Source organism: Mus caroli, unplaced genomic scaffold (assembly GCF_978045245.1).
Source record: "Mus caroli unplaced genomic scaffold, Mus_caroli_1 scaffold_7, whole genome shotgun sequence".
Classification (NCBI taxonomy): Eukaryota; Metazoa; Chordata; class Mammalia; order Rodentia; family Muridae; genus Mus; species Mus caroli.
The window spans coordinates 76,067,851-76,082,607 of NW_028227262.1; the positions used below are offsets into that span (position 1 = coordinate 76,067,851).

The following is a 14,757-nucleotide window of genomic DNA, read 5'->3' on the forward strand; positions in this document are numbered from 1 at the left end:
AGTGTGGACTAACCATTGCCACAGTCATTTTTGGCACAAATCCACCACCCTAAAAAGAAGCTCCATTGGCCAGGAATAGCCATTCTCCATTTCTCCACAGCTCCCCTGTTCCTCTCCCAACATCTACTCCCTGTCTCTATAGCTTTGCCTATTCTGTGCACTGAAGGAATCACACAATATGACATACATTTTTCACTTAGCATATTCTCTTTCTCTTAAAAATGCATCTATGTTGCAAAATACCATTTACGTTCACTGGCTAACTATATTTATTTGTGTGGTCATACCTATTTGATTTCTTTCTTGATAGATATTTGAATTACTCCTGCTTTTTGGAAATTACAAATAACGCTTTTATAAATAAGTGCAATTACAAATAAATATCTGTGTATATTTTTCCTAAGCATTCTCTCAATATGTTTTTAAACATATTATAAATACTCATGTATAAGTTTTTTCTTCCTGGGCACATTATTGGGATAGAAGTTCTGGGTCACTGGTGACTCTGTTTATCCTTTTCCAACACATCTTGTTAACCACAATAAATGTACAGTAAAGTTTAGTTTTGTTCTATGTCATAGCCTCTTATATGATCATTGTGACTGGACACTGTAGTCTTTTAGTAGCCATAAACCAAAGCTAATGGAAGATGCACAGCTTTCTGCTACTTGTCGTTGATCTTATTCCTTTAGTAACTAAAGACACACATGCTTCTCAAGGAGAAAGGGCAAACTGAATATGATACCCCGAGCAATTCTTCTACAAAACAAGTTTCTGAAGGGTTCCCACTTGATGTGTAATTTTGTACACATTAGCCAAGTTAACACACACACAGACACACACACATGCACACATACACACATGCACCTTTAACTCCTTCATAACAAGTTTTTGTTTTACACATATTCTTACACCGTAGGACTTTAAAAATTAAGTAATGATTAATTCTTCTTTTCATTCAGTATCTACGACCCGCTCTTCTTAAAATCAATGAGATGTGCTACATGCTGAGTTTTATGGGACTCTGTTACATTGAAAAATTCCACACCTACACCCTGCAGGAGTTCAAGGCTGCACAAATAGTGCGACTGCAGGAGGTAATGGATGCTGTTTGTCAAGTTTCAGACTCCTTCCTTCGCAGGAGACTCTGCTGTGACTAATATACACACCCATGAATGTTTAGGTGACCGAGCGCCTGGAAGTTTTCCGATGCGCGGCAAAAGACGTGGTCCGGAAGTCGTGCCGCTTTGCCTTACGTGCTGCGGGATTTATTCCCGATGACTGTGAAGTTGAAACCCACGAGGGTATGGAGAGCTGAGAACGGGGAGTGGCCTTCTAAAACACTCTCTTCTGTCTCCTCGTTTTCTTTACAGCTAAATAACTTTTCTCATTTGCTCCCAAGTCCTGCTTCTATGCATAGATTCTATATGTTTGTTTTCTGGGGCTCTGAGTTGTCACAAATCAAAGGATTGTGTGGCTTTCCTGTTTTGTTTTTCTTTGAATGGATATTGAAAAATAAGTGTCTTACAAAAGATGTGTGCCTTATATTGTCCTTAGATTACTTTAAGGCCAACATTGCAAGTCTTGTCGATGGTCCGTTTGATTTACCCACTTATGGAGAATCTGAAAAAATGACCTACACAGAACAGGCCAGCAAAAGGCATCATTGCATGAGGCTCACGTGGTGAGAGCATCTTCTTTCTTTCAGGATAAAGTAGGAAATTTATCCTTCTTAAGACATGGAAAACGTCAGTCCTGCGCTGGGGAGGTGGCTCAGTGGGTACCCCAGAAGCATGACGACCCGAGTTTGATTTCTAGAACCCATGTAAAATATAGATAGAGCTTGAAATGCCCACACTCCCATAAGAACACAAATTGTTGCCTTTGGGCTACTAACTGCTATCAGAGAACATTGAGATACATCATGACTGCCAGGTTACAGGGGTGAGTCTCCCAAATGCATGCAATTTAGCTCATACATGAAAAGATTTCATACTTTACCTACAGATCTAAGTCACATGCATTGTATGCATTAAGTTTTCTTTAAAGCTTTTTGAAGCACTCCTGTGGTCCTTTGACTAGAGGATCTGGGTGCATTATTCTTAATATCCATCTTGTTCATCAGATAGTCCATGGGAAAGTTCAAATCACTAGTTACATCACTGTCCTATAATTGAATATATTTATGCTTTCAGGAGAAGGAGGTCTAAGAACAATTCTAAACCGTCTCATGTGTTAATATAATTCAACCAAATTTCCAGAGGACACCATGTTTTACTTTTGAAATCACTGTGTTAGAGTTGCTGTGAAGACTATGTAGTAATCGCAAAAAGCTAAGAGTGTGTCTTTTTCTCCAGCTTCATCCGTCTGAATGATTACCTAATTCAGAACACCCTGCACGTCTTAACAGTAAACACTGCCAGCTCTCTTCTGAATTTCCTCTCAGATAAACTGAAGCGAACTCCCTCAGCAGACGTCATCCAGAAGTGGATTACTGAAGAGAAGCCGGAAGTCACTGAGAAAAAGGTACGCTTGCATGGAATCAAATCTCTGGGTGTTTATCGAGCGAGGGGCATCTCTATGTCAGATTTTTTTTTTTTTTTTGCTGGTATTTTCCATATTTTGGCAAAACAGAGAAGTTTCTGTTCAAACATTATATTAGTTAGCATTACTGGCCATCTTGACACAACCTAAAATCATTCAGGAAAGGAGTTTTAATGAAGAATTATATAAGTAAAGCCAACCTTTGGGCACGTCCATAGAGAATTATCTGGATTTTTTTCTTTCTTTCTTTTTTTTTTTTTTTTTTTTTTTTTTTTGGTTTTTCGAGACAGGGTCTCTCTGTGTAGCCCTGGCTGCCCTGGAACTCACTCTGTAGACCAGGCTGGCCTTGAACTCAGAAATCCGCCTACATCTGCCTCCCGAGTGCTGGGATTAAAGGCATGCACCACCTGAGAAAGATCTGCCCTGAATGTGGAAACCATCATTTCCTGGCTGAGCCACAGAGGGAATAAAAAAGAAAGCAAGAAAGCGTTTAGCTTCTGTCCTTGACTGTGGGTGTGATATAGACTGACAATGGCTTGCATTCCTACCGCCACCCCCCCGCCCACCCACCCAGTGACAGACAGACCTTAGCTTGGAGTTGTGAACCTCCCCTGTGTTGCTCTCTGCCAGTGTATTTTATGACAGCAACAGAAATGAACATGGGCATATCTGTCTCAGGATTGGCGGGTTGAATGTGTGGCTTCTACCAAGTATATAAACCCCATTTCTATTTAAGACTGCTTTCCAAGTTTGCTCAGATTTCCAGTTTTACAAAGACAATGCTTTTACATTGCTGTATCATCTTCCAATGTTTTTAGTTTTGTTCTTCCTGTGGCATTATTCCCAGAAAGACTCCCATATGCCAAGGATCTAAACCCAGCTCATTGTGTGCACTCAAGTCCACTCATCTTTGTAGGCTTTCCTTTATAGCATCCTGCTAGATGCTTAAGGGTCCTTGTAACAATGCACATGTGGTCCTTCCAGGGGGCCCCACTGATGGAAAAGCAAGAAGAAGATGAGTCTCTTGTCCCCATGTTCCTCACAGAACTGATTCTGACAGTGCAGTCTCTACTCTTCGAGCCTTCTTTGGAAGACTTTCTGGTGTGTATTTCATTATCTTACTACCTGAAGATAAGCAGCCTTTAAAATAAGGAAGGAAGTTTTTTTGGGTTCACCTGATTGACAAGACTGCAGTTAGCACTGTTCCCTTGCCTGGGGGCAGGGGGGATCAGAAGCTTGGCAAGTCACTCGTCTTGAGGATGCTTCAATGTGGTACAAACCTTACACTGACCAAAGCAGCCCCCTGAGGGGCATCAAAGACACCATACTGTTCTAACCACCACTTCTGAAGTTTTTTCAAAATCATGTTTCATCTTAGAAAATTCTGTCTTTTGGTTATGTGTCCCTTTAACAATATTCTACAAATTTACCAATATAGAACAATAGCCATGCTTCCTCCCCATTTTGTTTGGTGTGTGCTGTATGCCTGCATCCCTAATGTGTGCTGTATGCCTGCATCCCTAATGTGTGCTATATGCCTGCATCCCTAATGTGTGCTGTGTGCCTGCATCCCTAATGTGTGCTGTATGCCTGCATCCCTAATGTGTGCTGTTTGCCTGCATCCCTAATGTATACTGTATGCCTGCATCCCTACTGTGCCATGAGCATGATTATGCACTTGGGTGAATTTTAAATTTTGAGGTTCTATTGTGTTCTCTGTTCATCTTTCTTTTTTTTTCTTCAAACTTCTTTTTCTTCTATGATTTGCTTTTAATTTTATGTGCACTGGTGTTTTGCTTGTATGTGTGTCTGTGAGGGTGTCAGATCCCTTGGACCTGGAGTAACAGACAGTTGTGAGCTGCCACGTCAGTGCTGGGAATTGAACTTGGGTCCTCTGGAAGAGCAGCCAGTACATTGCTCTTAACCACTGAGCCATCTCTCCAGCCCCTATCTCTCTCTCTTTCTTTCTCTCTCTCTTTCTTTCTTACTCTTTAACATTATATTATATTCCTTCATATCATTAGTTACTTTGGAAACATCTTTTGGAAAGAGTATAACCTTTCACACACATACACACACACACACCCCATAATATTTTTGTCCAAGCCACCATTTTTTAATATTTTTGTTTTCTCTAATTATGTTAGCTATTATGAGTAATTCCACAGTGAATGTCTTTGCACATAAATCTTTGCGTCTATGTCTAATTTTAATCTCAGCTTATACTTCTAGAATAGAAACTGTTTTCCAAATACCAATAAGCTTGTAAGCATCATTTAAAATCCCCTGATGTTTCCTTTGGCTTGCCCTCTCTAATGCCCTCTAGGGTTTTATTCACATTTCCAATCATCACAATGTGTCGCCTTGTTTTTCTTCCCTGAGACAAGATTTCTTCACATAGCCCTGACTGTCCTGGAACTAGCGCTGTAGACCAGGCTGGCCGAGAACTCACAAAGATCTGCCTACCTCTGCCTCGTTAGTGCTGGGATTAAAGACATGTGTTGCCACCCCAACAATCTGCCTCTTCTTCAATTAGAAAAATATTTGCTCTGAAAACAGAACTGTGTCTTCTGATTTGGCGTGTTCTCAGAATTGCAAGATCAACACACCTGCTGTGGTTGGTGTCATTCCTGCATTTGTTTAGCATGTGTGTGTGTGTGTGTGTGTGTGTGTGTGTGTGTGTAGGCACTTGTGCATGTGCACCTGGGTGTACGAGCATGCCTGTACACAGGTCCACATGTATGTGCACACACTGTACATACAGGAGAATGAGGAGAGCGGGCAAAGGTGCAACATCTGCTGCATCTGGAGCTGCAGGCAGTTGTGAGCTGCCCAGCATGGGTGCTGCAGCCTCATCTCCAGCTCTCTGGACCTCTGAGGCATCTCTTCAGCCCCAGAATAAGTCATTCTTAATTATCGGGGAATTCAGAAATGTTGTACTTATCTTCTATTTGCTTTCTCTCTGACAGGATGGCATTTCTGGGGCAATTAATCACTTTGAAAACACGGTGTTGTCAGTTCCTAATCTGGTGCCTGACTCGTACTTTGATGCTTTCACCAGCCCGTTCATTAACAAGAAGGTTGAGGAGAAGACCTGCGGGCCCGGGCCCAACCTGTCAGCCGTGTTTGAGGATGACAGGAACTTTCTCAGCATCATCATGCAAATAAAGGTAGATTCACTTTTCCTAGAAACTGTTTATTATATTTTCAACCCATAAGAAATCGAGGCATGCACATTCTTCCGATATTATCTTTGAATGTTCTATTTGTGGAAACTGTCAGGTACCTAATCTCTAAATAGTAAAAATCTTGAAAAAAAATCTGTGGAAACTTTAAAAATTGTCCTTTGGGGGCCAGTCAGTTGGCTCAGCAGGTAGGAACTGGCTGCAAACCCTGAGGACCTGAGTTTAATCCCAGAATCCTCACAAGGGAAGAAGAGACAACTGACGCCTGCAAGCAAGCTGTGCTCTGACCTCCATCCGTGCATGGAGGCACCTGCCATCGTACAAAATAAATAAATAAAAGTCCAAGAAGAAAAACATTGAAAATATGCTGTAAAACCAAAGATAACCTTGAGGGGAAAAAAAAAAAAAGCCCTTACCGTGTCTGGCAGAACAGTGGCCTGCCGTTAGTAAACTTGTCTTGTGTTTCTTGGGACACCATGTTGGGTACAAACAGAGCAGAACAAGGCCTTGCCAGCCATCATTCTGATCGAAGCCATCTTTTCTTAAGTGCTTTGTGTTTTTTTTAAGCACGGTGTAATTATTTGAGGCCTATTAGAGATGAAATGTAACAGCTTCTGCCCATGGCCCTTAAATGCTGATGCTGATTAGATATGTATTTATTTTGTGGTGGATGCAGGTGGATGGGGAGATACAGGTGGTTATGAGGGGATGTAGGAGATGTAGGTGGATGTGGGGGGATGCAGGTGAATGCAGGGGGATGTGGGGGGATGCAGGTGAATGCAGGGGGATGTGGGGGGATGCAGGTGAATGCAGGGGGATGTGGGGGGATGCAGGTGAATGCAGGGGGATGTGGGGGGATGCAGGTGAATGCAGGGGGATGTGGGGGGATGCAGGTGAATGCAGGTGGATGCAGGGGGATGTGGGGGGATGCAGGTGAATGCAGGTGGATGCAGGTGGATGCCGGTGGATACAGGTGGATGCAGGGGGAAGTGGGTGTGTGTGTGGAGGGATGTACATGTGAAACAGCATGAGCAAGCAGGTCAGAGGACAAGTTGTAGGACTGGTCCTGGAGACTGATCTCAGGTCATCAAGTGTGTCAGCCAGTGCTCTTCCGTCTGTCAGCATCTCCCCAACACAGATGCTACCTAAAGTGTACTTTGAGAAGCTGAAAATATGACTCCACACAAAATTCAGCAACCTAAATGTCTCAGTTTTAAAATCATTTTAGATTTATTTACTTACTTACTTACTTACTTACTTGCTTTTGTTATTTTGTTTTGTTTTTGAGACAGGGTCTCTCTGTGTAGGCCTGGCTGTCTAGAGCTTGCTATCTAGGCCAGGCTGGTCTGAACGTCCCAAATATACTCCCGCCTCTGCCTCTGGAGTGCTGAGTTTAAAGGTTTATACTACACAACCCATCTTGCATTGACTTATTTTATGTGTATGAGTTTTTACCTGGACATATTGCCATATGTGTGCAGTGCCTGTGAAGGTCAGAATAAGTGTGGAACCTTGTGGAATTGGATTTACAGTCAGCTGTAAGCATCACACGATGCTGAGAACCAAACCAGAGTCCTCCACAGGCACAACCAGTTCTCTTAACTGCTGAACCATCCATCTCTCCAGCCCCCAGATATCCCAGTTTTAAACCAAAGCACATTTATAGAACAAGGCCTTGGCATGGGAAAGGAAAGGCCAGCCCACGCTAGGTGGGGTTTGTTCTCCCCAGTCTCGGGTAATAGGACTCCTGAAGTGGAAGCAGGGCTGTGGCCTCCACCCTCGACTGCCTTCTCTCCTTGGCATCCAGGAGCCATTATGATGTCCAAACATAAAGTTTGCCTATTTGTCACCTATTACACATCCAGCCTTATGAAAGTTAAACCTAGCAAATTGAGTGAGTGCTTCCAGCCCTCAGACTTCATACAAGCTTGGGGAGATGGTGCAGTCAGATAATCACCTGCTCACAAACACGAGAATCGAGTTTGCATCCCCACAGCATCCATGATGGTATGCACCTGAAACTTTAGCTGAGGGATGGGGGTTGGGGGTAGACAGGCAAAGCCCTAGAGCTTGCTGGCCAGACAGTCTAACCAGTTGATGAACCCTGGGTTTTATGAGAGATCCTGTCTCAAAAAATAAGAAAAAGAGCTACCGGAAAAGACACTGGACATTGACCTATGGCCTCTATACACACACATGGCCACACACACATGCCCCCCCCCAACACACACACAAAGATAGATAGAAAGACAAGAAAAGAAAGAAGTAAGATTTAAAAATATACATGAACCATGGTAATAATAATAAAGTATAATTTTTCAATAAACTCATGAGAAGAAACAATCTTTATCTAACCAACCCAGTCCCTTAAGGATTAAGGATATAGAAAATCAGATTTAATAGTTTTCTCCAATGAAGTGACACTGGGTATATCAACTACTCCAGGGCAGACCTTGTGTTCAGGAGTGGTTAGTTGGCCAACACATAATGGAATCCACAGTGTTTTGTGTGCCACTTTTGGTTACAATTTGGTGGCATTTTTGTTTTGGGTTTTTGATTTTGGTTTTGGTTGTTGTTATTTTCTGTTTGGGTGTTGTTTTATTTTGTTTTCTTGGTTTGGGTGCTTTTGTTGTATTATGTTTTTATCTGTTTTTTGAGAAAGAACTTAAAGTTGGGGAGAACTTACAGAGGGGAAGAATATGATTAAAATAAATAATTTTAAAAGAAAAGAAAGGAAAATGTGCAAGTACCTGGGGATTTGTTAGCTGATGAGGACTCTGCTACAGAACGGATTCCTATTGCCTAAGGAGTGGCTTCATAGCTAATGAAACTGGTGGTTTGTGTTTCATATCAATTTGCTCGTGAATGTATATAAGCCTAAAACAAAGACAGAAATTAGGAAGAGAGTAACACAATTGAGGTACATTTCTCTGAGATGGAAATAATCGGCTTATATAACAAAGAGAGACGAGACGATGAGATGGAAGGAGAATGTGGGACAATGCAGAGGCCATAGGCAAGGGTGAAGTAATTAGTAAAGAAAATCAAATTATGAGACTACTTGACAGGCAATTAAACATAGAAATAATCAGAAAACTCGTTTAGAAATGCAAGCAGATTGAGATGGCTATATCAGCAATACAGTGAAGTAAGAATGAGTTCCATCCACCTGGGGAGGGGCAGGGGAAGGATTGGGGCCTCATGTGTGCTGGGCGAGGGCTCTATCCTGGGCGGAGCTGCTCCCCAGCCCTCTACTCTTTATTTTGGGATGGGGTCTTACTGAGTTACCATGGTTGGCTCCTCCTGTAGCCCAGACAGGCCTTGAACTTGTGGTCCTCTTGCTTCAGCCTCCCAAGCAGCTAGGGTTACAGGCTTGTGTCAGCTGACCCAGTTTAAACAAAGGTTTTCAACTTGGCCCACAAAGCCAGACAAACAAATACAGGACCAGAGGGAATGCAGTGACTCAGAAAGGTTGCTCTGAGGTATAGAGACAGAGACAAGCTGTAAGAAAGCAGAACTTGGGATGGAGAGACGGCTCAGAGTAAGAGCACTGGCTCCTCTTCCAGAGGTCCTGAGTTCAATTCCCAGCAACCACATGATGGCTCATAACCATCTATAATGAGATCTGGTGGTCTCTTCTGGCCTGCAGCCATACATGCAGACTGAATGCTGTATATATAATAAAATAAATCTTGAAAGAAAGGCTGGAAGGAAGAACTTGTGACCCTGTGAGCGGAGGATCCCCATGAGCAGCACCCATTGGTGATTTTTGAGGACACCTTACAGACTCCACACGCAGCTGTACTTAGAGTCGTGGCTTAATACAGTGAAAGGATGTAGCTTGTGATCAGCAAAAGGCAACAGCAGGAGCTAAGGGAATCAAGAATGAGCCCCCAGAGCCCTCTCCCAGTAGAGACACTTGATCCCTTCCACAACTAGTGGCAAGGCCCACAGAAACTGTGTAGGAAGGGGCACCTGGTAGCATCCCAACATCCAGGTTCCTACTGAGTCTCACCACAAAGGCATGCTATGCCTAGCATGAACCAAACTGCCAGACTCCCCAGAGGGAAAGCAGATGTTCAGCATAAATCACATGTTTTCCTGAATTATTCGGACATGAGCCTTACTTTCTAGATAAATGATGATGGAGCCATTTCTGAAACCCAGGTTTTCTGATATTGAACAACGGTCTTCTTTGCAGGCAGACCTTGCTGAAGATGTCAGTTTCCAATCTACTGTGTTAACTTCCATGCCAGACAGAGGAGTGTTAAGTCAATAAGCACTAATGCATCAAAGATAGTGAAGTACTTTAAAACCCACAGTTTGTGATGAAATATAAATGTATGTGGATCAAATATGTCAGGAGACGCTTACATAAGACAAAGAAGCAGGCTAAATCACAAATGGAACATAATAAGAACAACATAAATAAAATACTTTAACATACTATTATCATCATAAGGAAGACCAAATAGAAAAGAAATAAGAACAGAGGCCTAGCCAACACCATTAGAATAAAAAGAAATGATCATTAAAATAAAGAAACAAGCAAATAAGTAAAAGTCTTTAGAAGCTCTGAGATTACTGTGTAGATGTTGGCTAAGGTGAATTTGAATCATTAGTAAAAGTACATTTGCAAACTGGGAGAATTATTTATATCATCCAGCCTGGCTTCTTAAGGCATGAAGAAACTTTGCTCTGGGTGACAGGACTACAGGTGGGGGAAAAGATGGCCAAAGCATTAGGCAGAAATCCTACCCAAAAACGATTAACCAAACAGAGATGATCACCCATCAGCTAAGTGCAAAGTCAAAGAAAACTGAGTTGGCATCTTTCAACTAACATGTTTGTGAAATTAAAAAGTGTGCCAAAACCTTCTGTGGGCTAACGACGCCCTGCACCACTGCAGCCATGCAGAGAATAAAGAACCTGCATTGTATGAGGGAAAAATAACTCAACGTGCATTTGCTTTTTGGTTTAACAATGCCACCTCTAGACACACCTGAAAACCCAGGGTCAGAGATAGAAAAGAACATACACGTGAGGTTACTCTTAGCATCTTGCTTCTGATTGCAGAAACATCAGAAACTATCAAAATACCCATCCGCGGGCAGGAAGACAGCGGTTAACTGTATGGAGTGACATCCAAGACGCACTGTGAAGTGAGCAAGCCAAGAGAGAGTTTTCTGTCATCTGTCCTTTTTGGGTCAGAAAAGGGGGCAGGGCAGAGAGGCCTGTAAACCAGAAGCCAAGGAAACCAGCAGCTCTGTGTTGGAGAGTGTGGAAATGGTTCAGGAAGGGTCAGTGTGGTGGGTATGCAGTGCAAACAACACGGAGAGTAACCCTTCTGAGAGTAGGGTTAATATAGTGCTAAACAAGAGTGGAGGGGGAATAAAGTACAAACAAAAACAAATAAATCCAAGTTAGTTGAGCAACATAACCACACTGAAGAATGGGAAGATGAGGATGAAAGCAAGTTTATCATCACCACCACCACCATCGCCCTCCTCCTCCTCATCATTATTAATGAAAGGTTTGAAACTCAGGGCCCCACATAAACTTGAACATAGTAGTTAGGACTTTGGCCACATAACCGTATGCTAACTTCTGAGCTTGCTTTTGTCCGTGGAATCAGTGTATCTGCAATCCCACACCACTTTCTGTGTGTTCCACAGTTGAACAAATAAGTAAAACCATATTGTGAGCAGTTGTACTCGTTAGATTGCTATTGCTGTAATGAAATATCGAGACGAAAAGCAACCTGGGGAGAAAAGGGTTACTTCAGCTTACAGCTGAGTTGTGGTCAGTCAGTGAGTTAAGTCAGGGCAGGGAGAGGCAGGAACTAACATAGGGACAGTGAAGAAGGCTGCTTTCTAGCTCCCTCCTCAGGGCTTGCTCCGCATGCTTTGTTAAACAAACCAGGGATGGCTCCGCCCCCACGGGCCTGGGCCCTCCCACACCAATCATTAATCAAGAAAATGCCCTGTAGACTTGCATACAGACTATCTAATGTGGGGAATCCCTCAGTTAAGGTTCCCTCTTCCAAGATCACTCTAGCTCATAGCAAAGTGACAACAAAACAAACCCAAAACCCTAACCAGCACAGGAATGAAGAGATTATATATCTTCAAAGAATTAACAAGTGGGGAAGGAAAGACCACGCTCTGAACTGAATGGTTTTGCATTGAGATTAGAGTCATGAACTCATGGTTTTTATTGGCTGGTAGAAAAATAGAGAACTGAGATCTACATATGCGTGCTGTGTGGTGTGGTGTGCTCTTTCTATGGTGTGATGTGTTCTGTGTGTGTGTGTGTGTGTGTATGTGTGTGTGTGTGTGTGTGTGTGTGTGTTAGATTAAATTCTACTCAGGAAAAAATTCCCTTGGGAGCTAGAAAGATGGCTCCAAAGTTAACCGCACACACTGATCCTGCAGAGGGTGCAAGCTTCATTTCCAACACACACACCAGGCAGCTCACATCTCGAAGTCCTGCTCTGGGGGATCAGACGCCTCTGTCCACCATGGGCACCTGCACTCATGTGCACATACTCACACACATTTTCACACACATTCTCACACACAGTCACACACACATTCATACACACATTCACACACACACGTAACTAGAAATATTAGGGGAAAAAATCAGTCTTGTTTATCTGTCACCACTTAGGAAACAATTCATGCAGCGTTCGACTCTGCACGCTTGTACGCAGCGACATTTGAAAAGTTTCAGTTATTCTTCAAGGAAAACGAGAGTCTGGATCTAGAGGCCCTGAAGCAGGAGGAGCCTGGTGAGTCTGCCCTCACTAAAGCACATTTGACCGAGATAACAAGATCTGTCATCTTCTGGGTTTCTGTTTGGTGGTGTTCAGTGACACCGAGTGTTGACCTGAAACAGTTGACCAGGCAAAGGCAGGACTTTGTGCACGTCTGGTATTTCCCATGGAATCCCTCATGTCCTTTCCTCTGTGTCCGCATCCCTGTATCTGGTAAAGTGTGGGGCGGTTCCTCAGTTATGTGTGGCCCTTCTGTTGAGGTTGCCACGAGTACCAGGGCTCTAAGACCTATGTGCCTTATGAAGAGTTGAAAAGGATGTGGGATTCTACCATTCCTGCCAGGCAAGGCTTACAGAAGCCCTCTGTCTCAGAAATTCAAGATACATTTTTTTCTTCCTATACCACCCTGAGACCTGGTGAGGATGATCAACAACTTTTCTTGTTGAATTCAGGCCCAGGGACAAACCATTCCATTAGAATCCTTATTCTTGGGTGTGACAGGAGTCAGACGGCTTTCACAGGATGTCTTTTCCAGAGCAAAAATCTGATTTTTTGTTTTATAAAATATGGTTTTTGAACACAAAGTAGATCTATTCCAAAAAACCATCTTAATAATTTATATCATCCAACTCACAGGGGTTAAATGAAGGGCCTGGTGTATGCACTGAGCTACACGGGCAGCCTATGGCTTCTTCTTTTATGATTTATCTGGGATCTTGTGAAAGAACAGGCATTGTGTCTCTTCCTCTTTCTCCTCCTCCTCTTCTTCCTCCTCCTTTTTATTCTCCTTCTCTTCCCTGCTCCCTCAGCTATAACAATATTTACTGACGGCCCAGGACCTCCAATGAGGCTCTGGTGGGGAGGGGCAAAGGATGAAGTAGGGCCTGTGAACACTTTATGATGGAACTGCTTGCAGACTAGGGAAAAGCAAGGCCTCGAGCATGCAGCCACACCCCTTTGCCCCCACACAGAGGGAGATGACAGGCAGTGGGCCTGCTTCTTACACTCCTTAGCTTTCAATACTGTGAACAAGACTCTTTTTTTTTTTCAACCAATGCTAGATTGCTAAAGATGCCAACTGTGGCCCCACTTTAGAAAACAAAACAATTAGTCAATTCTCTCTGGACAATTTCATTTCTATTTTCATGTCACATACACATATATATGTATCTATACAAAATCTACAAACCGCATATGGCACATGGTATTAGCCTTTCAGAGGCTGGCTTGATTTGTTTTCTTGCGAATGACATAACTTCATTCTTTACAGCTGAAAAAAAAAAACAACCCATTGTGTATATTAATGACATTTTCTTTACCCATTTCCACTGACAAGCATCGAGATTGTTTCTGTAACTTAGCTGTTGTGAATGGAACAGAGCCACACTAACGTTGATGTGCAGTGTCTCTGTGATATGTTGCCCTGAGTCCTTTAGCTTCACACCCAGGAGAGATAGAGCTCTATTTATAATCTCAACAATTAAGGATGGTATATATAATGTAGCATAAGTTATATACGGTAGATGTATATGACTCTGCGTTGGCTACCCTTTGGCTGGGTTAGTTTACATTCCCACCAGCAGAGAAGAGGGGCTCTCATTCACCCATCCCCTTGCCTGCTTCACATCTGTTGTGGTTGCTTAATGACCTTCAGGCTGGGGTGGTTTTTAATCTACTGTAGGCTGTTGCTTTAAAAATCTAATGTGAAAGATACTATCACTTCTGCACCGTCTTTTCTGCAGATGTCCAATTCTTCAGTTCCCAGCTGGAAAAATACCATAAGCAGCACAAGGACTCAGTAGCCCTGAGACCCACCCGAAACGTAGGCCTGCTGCTTATCGACACCAAGCAGCTGAAGGAGAAGCTGATCCCATCACCGCTGCGATGCTTGGAAGTAAGTGTGAGCTAGCAAAAGAGTCACTTATGTGTGTCTGTGTGTACATGTGTGTGCACACACACATACGCAAATAAAGGATCACCAATATTCTTATGGTGATTTTCAACATTTACAATGCACAAAGATCAATATTTTCCTTTTTAATGTATGGAATATTTGCAAACACCATAGTTAAAATGATAATAAGAGTAGATACCATATATGTCTCTTTGACTGTAGCATCCGCAGAGGACTGAATGCTTTCTTCTGATCCCTAAGGGCACCAGCCACACACATGGTGCACATATACACATGCAGGCAGAACACCAGTACACATCCTCTTTTGTAAAAAGATATAATTAGGACAAATACAA

The 14,757-nt window shown here is 42.8% G+C and overlaps 1 protein-coding gene across 1 annotated transcript in view; it reads left to right on the plus strand.

Moving 5' to 3' along the window:
- The window catches only part of Dnah6 (dynein axonemal heavy chain 6), a 202,163-nt gene that overhangs the window by 23,398 nt on the left and 164,008 nt on the right, over positions 1 to 14,757 (plus strand). Inside the window, exons 6-13 of the mRNA XM_021164519.2 lie at positions 963 to 1,097; positions 1,184 to 1,304; positions 1,558 to 1,684; positions 2,358 to 2,526; positions 3,529 to 3,645; positions 5,514 to 5,714; positions 12,402 to 12,522; positions 14,250 to 14,401. Of these exons, the coding sequence (XP_021020178.1) occupies positions 963 to 1,097; positions 1,184 to 1,304; positions 1,558 to 1,684; positions 2,358 to 2,526; positions 3,529 to 3,645; positions 5,514 to 5,714; positions 12,402 to 12,522; positions 14,250 to 14,401 (1,143 nt within the window). The remainder of the gene's footprint in view (positions 1 to 962; positions 1,098 to 1,183; positions 1,305 to 1,557; positions 1,685 to 2,357; positions 2,527 to 3,528; positions 3,646 to 5,513; positions 5,715 to 12,401; positions 12,523 to 14,249; positions 14,402 to 14,757) is intronic.